General features: G+C 39.8%; 1 protein-coding gene across 1 annotated transcript in view; it reads left to right on the forward strand.

Annotated features, from left to right (window-relative positions):
• Positions 1–5,388, forward strand: part of ACSS2 (acyl-CoA synthetase short chain family member 2) — a 141,604-nt gene extending 136,216 nt beyond the window's left edge. The window contains exons 19-20 of the mRNA XM_077251866.1: positions 752–1,729; positions 4,071–5,388. Coding sequence (XP_077107981.1) covers positions 752–879 — 128 coding nt within the window. The 3' untranslated portion in view covers positions 880–1,729; positions 4,071–5,388. The remainder of the gene's footprint in view (positions 1–751; positions 1,730–4,070) is intronic.
• The last annotated feature ends 612 nt before the right edge of the window (positions 5,389–6,000 follow it).

The following is a 6,000-nucleotide window of genomic DNA, read 5'->3' on the forward strand; positions in this document are numbered from 1 at the left end:
GATTGCATACACCACCTCCCCTTTCCAGATTTACATGAGGGATTCCAAGTGAACAACCCAGAATGAACCCTGGTGAGATTGTTCCTTTACGTACACTCATTAATAAGATGACATTATTATGAGGTATCCTCTTCAACAAAGTGTATCCCCTGTTTTGTCAGCATAGAGGAATAACACCAATGGGGGGTCCTATGATTTTTGGGGGTGCTGAAAAACATGGGCTGTTTTGGGGGGGGGGGGGGGTTTGTATATAAACACATGTTCTGATTTAGTGTCTCTGACCAGGATGTTATATTTTTATATTTACTAAAAGTTATATTTTAATTCTAGAAATCTGCTAATGCACATGTAATACAGTGATGGCTACATTGAAGGCCTATTGATAGAATATGTCTTCACTTTAGATTAACTCTATAGAAACTTTTAAAAAGGTATTACAATCATATAAAGTTTCTATGACATGGTGGTAATTAACTGGAGGTGTCCCAATGAAGTTTCCTATCAAATAACATCGATAGAACCAATGAAGAACTCCCATCCAATATAACTGGAGGTCAAAGTAAAGATTCTCATTTAATAAGGTCAAGCACCTGTCTTGAAAACCTTTTAGAAAGGGATACACAGCATATGTTAGAAAACTGTCCCACAAAAGAGTTTTATTTGCTAAAGCCTGTAAACCCATTGTCAGGTTCTGCACTTTGTTGCTAAATAGTGATAATGTATCTTTGCATTGTTTACTTTTTTTTTACAGGTAAAATAATGAGACGGGTGTTAAGGAAAATTGCCAAAAATGATCGAGAACTGGGAGACACTTCAACTCTTGCAGACACAAGTGTCATAAATCAACTGTTTGAGAACCGATGTAAAACTATTAATTAGGACATAAGGGGCATAACCATGAATCCTTTGAAGGGGAATGTAATGTTTTCTGTGAATCCCAGGGATGAGCGAACACCTTCTGTATATGGCAGCGATACAGGGTTGGGAAAAAAATATATATATATAGGATCGCCACACTTATAGGATTTTCACACAGCCTTTTTACTTGCACACGCACCCTTCAAACGAATAACTTGCATAATTTAGATAATGGAATTTGATTCTCCAGACGGAGTAGAGAATAAACTTATAGAATTGTAATAAAAAAGACAAATGTATAAAAAACACGTTTCTCCTCTTTTGGTGTTTAGGATGGCCTGACTTCTTTGAGACAGAGCTCACTAATGATAAACAATATTCTACATCAAGCTGCTTTGAATCTCTCAAATGCTGGTTGACCAATCAACTTAGCAGGATGGAGCTTTGTTATTAATTTTGTATTTTATGTATTTTTATTTTTTGTTAATCCTCTCCTCAATTTGTATTCGATAATCCATCCTAGTTGAGTATGTAATGGTGTGTAAGTGTATTAAAATACTTACCGATTGTCATCTTCCCCGTTTCCAGCAGCACTTCAGTTCTCTTCTGGCCTACGTGACCTGAAATCTGACTAGCCGGCTCACAAAGGGGTTTATGTTTAGACAGATAGAAATTTCTCATTATGACTAAGAAGGCAACTCAGTCATTTATAGGAAAACAGCTACTGCTCCGGACAGTAGACGCTGCATGAGCTGGCAAAACTGAAGGACTGTCACGTGGTTTAAAAGAGGACTGGAGCGGCACTGGACAACGGAGAAGATGGCAATCTGTATGTATTTTAATACTTACACACCCCTGCATACATAATAAGGCCGGCGTCACACTGGCGAGTTTTACGGACGTATGAGCGCAGAAAATACACCCGTAAAATACGCATAACACACGGCCCAATGATTCCCTATGTCCCAGCTTCTATCTGCCGTATTTTACTGATCCGTATTATACGGTCTTCTACGGCCGTACAAAATTGCAGCATGCTGCGTTTGTCACCGTATTGTGCAAAAAAAATCGCCAATGAAAGTCTATGGGGGCGAGAAAAATACGGATTACACACGGACCAGCAGTGTGACTTGCGAGAAATACGCAGCAGTGTTCTATAAAAAAAGCCGGTAATTCAATTGCCGGCTTTTCATTTCTCCTTCCCAAACCCGACATGATATGAGACATGGTTTACATACAGTAAACCATCTCATATCCCCCTTTTTTTTTTTTTTTTTTTGCATATTCCACACTACTAATGTTAGTAGTGTGTATGTGCAAAATTTGGGCACTGTAGCTTGTAAAATAAAGGGTTAAATCGCGGAAAAATTTGGCGTGGGCTCCCGCGCAATTTTCTCCGCCAGAGTGGTAAAGCCAGTGACTGAGGGCAGATATTAATAGCCTAGAGAGGGTCCATGGTTATTGGCCCCCCCTGGCTACAAACATCTGCCCCCAGCCACCCCTGAAAAGGCACATCTGGAAGATGCGCCTATTCTGGCACTTGGCCTCTCTCTTCCCATTCCCGTGTAGCGGTGGAATATGGGGTAATGAAGGGTTAATGTCACCTTGCTATTGTAAGGTGACATTAAGACAGATTAATAATGGAGAGGCGTCAATTATGACACGTATCCATTATTAATCCAATAGTACGAAATGGTTGATAATACACACACACATTTTTTACAAGTATTTTAATGAAATAAAGACACAGGTTGTTTTAATATTTTATTATACTGGTAATCCACCTGATGACCCTCGTTCTGTAACAAAGGAAAAATAAAAAAACAACAATATCTCATACCGTCCGACGCTCAGGTCAAGTCCCACGAAGTAAATCTATCTGAAGGGGTTAAATCATTTTACAGCCAGGAGCTGTGCTAAAGCAGTGCTCGTGCCTGTAAAACCCCCAGGAATGAATGGATTGCAGGGGAATGACCTGTAGTTACCTTGAGTTGCGGTGAGGCGCCCTCTGCTGGATGTCCTCATATGAACTCGAGCGTGGGAACTTTTACCAGGCTCCAGTTCATGAGGACATCCAGCAGAGGGCGCCTCACCGCAACTCAAGGTAACTACAGGTCATTCCCCTGCAATCCATTCATTCCCGGGGGTTTTACAGCCACGAGCACTGCTTTAGCACAGCTCCTGGCTATAAAATGATTTAACCCCTTCAGATGGATTTACTTCGTGGGACTTGACCTGAGCGTCGGAAGGTATGAGATATTGTTGAGTTTTTATTTTTCCTTTGTTACAGAACGAGGGTCATCAGGTGGATTACCAGTATAATAAAATATTACAACAACCTGTGTCTTTATTTCATTAAAATACTTGTAAAAAATGTGTGTTTTATTAACCATTTCGTACTATTGGATTAATAATGGATAGGTGTCATAATTGACGCGCCTCCATTATTAATCTGGCTTAATGTCACCTTACAATAGCAAGGTGACATTAACCCTTCATTACCCCATATCCCACCGCTACACGGGAATGGGAAGAGAGTGGCCAAGTGCCAGAATAGGCGCATCTTCCAGATGTGCCTTTTCTGGGGTGGCTGGGGGCAGATGTTTGTAGCCAGGGGGGGGCCAATAACCATGGACCCTCTCTAGGCTATTAATATCTGCCCTCAGTCACTGGCTTTACCACTCTGGTGGAGAAAATTGAGCGGGAGCCCATGCCAATTTTTTCCACCATTTAACCCTTTATTTTACAAGCTAGAGTGCCCACATTTTGCACATACACACTACTAACATTAGTAGTGTGGAATATGCAAAAAAAAAAAAAAAAGGGATATGAGATGGCTTACTGTATGTAAACCATGTCTCATATCATGTCAGGTTTGGGAAGGAGAAATGAAAAGCCGGCAATTGAATTACCGCCTTTTCACATATATACACATACTGTGTGTGTATATATATATATATATATACATATACACATACTGTATATATGTTTTAACGGACATTTTAGCCCATAAATCCATTAGATGTCGGTTTTGCAAGCCTGCGAGAAAATATCGCAGTACAGATTACATACGGAGGATGCCATGCGCAAAATACGCTGCCACACCCTGCCTACGGATGACATACGGATCACTATTTTGGGGACTTTTCTGCGTATTACGGCCGTAAAAAACGGACCGTATTGTCTTACGCCTAGTGTGACGCCGGCCTAAGACTGATTACAGACTAAAAATTTTGATGAGACTTATTTAGTTTCTACCATAAATTTTTAATTTTAATTGAGATCTAGGGTATTTGATGGATACGTCATTAACTTAATGTCTTTCCTGAATTAAAGTTTTAACACGAGATGAGTAAATTAGTTTGGAGTGCACTGAGAGAACCCTGTGAATTGCCTTGTACCTCCTGGACTCCACTGCACGTTTTCTGGTTTGTAAGCCCAGTGTAATGTCACAGCTACGGCACTATGCTCTAGTTAATCAGAAGAGGCTCTGGGGATGCCGGCAGATAAAAGGTGGTTTGCCCAGTCATGGATTACCACCAGGCTCCTGTACATCGATTCACTCCTCTCTACTACTTTAACATTATGCATTTTACACACAACTGATTTGGAGCAACCAGCATCAATTTGCCACATTCAGCATTGAATTTCCATCATGGAGGATTTTAGGGGTATACTGGAAAACCTGCAGTAACAAGATGTGCTAAAAGTGTAACCTTCGGGGTGATATTGTTGTTGCAGCACAGGTCACTTTATGCAGCAAGTTTTTTGTTTTAGCATAGGAATGAGATTTCATGAAATAACAATGCTGGTACAGTACTACAACTCCACTGTGTATATCCTATGGAAACCTATTCTTATAATCTTTCCCATTGCTTAAATTGACAACTCTGTGGTACAGGCCATGTTTTCTTTTAATTGGCCAAGTTGAAAATTTTATTAATGATTGTCCGGCCATAAGGTGAAAGTCTGCAGTCACTCTACTGTGCACTGTGAGGGTCCTCCGGTGTCGGGCATGTGACACAAAGATCCTTTAAGTGTGATGATTCTATATATTTTTTGCTATGGGTTATATAATTTTTATGTTGATAAGGGATAGTGTGTATATTTTATGAGGATTGAGTCTCATGTGTTTTGTGACAGTCTTTTTTTTATTTTTTTTTTAATCTATTCTGTGAATTCTGTCATACTAAACTACTTGTCCATAATGCATCAAAATTATTGTGTGTACTCTGAAATAAGCTAATTCCATGATGAAAATATCCTAGAAATGTGTTTAAAAAAGAAAAAAGGACCTGTCCGCTCCCCTGGTATGTCTATAGTAATACTTGCATCTATCATCTATTGTAAAATAACCATTCTGGAGAATCTTTTGTTGGATCTTTGTGTTGTCTGTCTTCTGTTATTGCCTAGAGAGATATGGATACATTTACCATTGGGCGTTACCATTCTCCCCAGTCCATAGGATGTGTCCTCACAATCTGAAACTGTTGGAATTGATTGGACATTCCATGTGTGAGGCTAGCGCATAAAAAAAAAAAAATGTCGGATTGCAATGCACGGGCTGGCCGCACATCTCCTGATCCAAGCGTGACCACTTCATAGAAATATATGAAGCTATCCCGCCTTGGTCAGGAGATGTGCGGCCAGCCCGTGCATTGTGATCTGACATTGGACCGGTTATCACAAACATCTGCGTCAGCCCTAACACAGACTTCCAGTAAAGGATATGAGGGGGATATGGGAAATGTCAGACATATCAGAAGTATGCTTGTCCTCTTTAAAGGGGCTGGTTGCAGTCACATGTGTGCAAATGTTACGATCTGAGAAAAATGGACCAATTTGTGCTTTTTTTTTTTTCACTGAATCAGGTACAGGTAGACTGTCTAAACATTTTTTTATCAATTAAAAACCGATCAAACGCAAATAGAACTGTCTTAGTCTGTTTTCAGTGTTTTATACAGATCAAACGCAAATAGAACTGTCTTAGTCTGTTTTCAGTGTTGTATACAGATCTCCAAACACTTTAATGGCCAAGTCTAATCCAAAAAAACAGATGTGAATAGGACATGCTCGGAGTCTCTTAAACTAGAGACACTGATTTGTATTTAGAACTGATGTGTCTATAGATCAGTGAAAGGC

This window comes from Ranitomeya variabilis, chromosome 4, assembly GCF_051348905.1.
Source record: "Ranitomeya variabilis isolate aRanVar5 chromosome 4, aRanVar5.hap1, whole genome shotgun sequence".
Lineage (NCBI taxonomy): Eukaryota > Metazoa > Chordata > Amphibia > Anura > Dendrobatidae > Ranitomeya > Ranitomeya variabilis.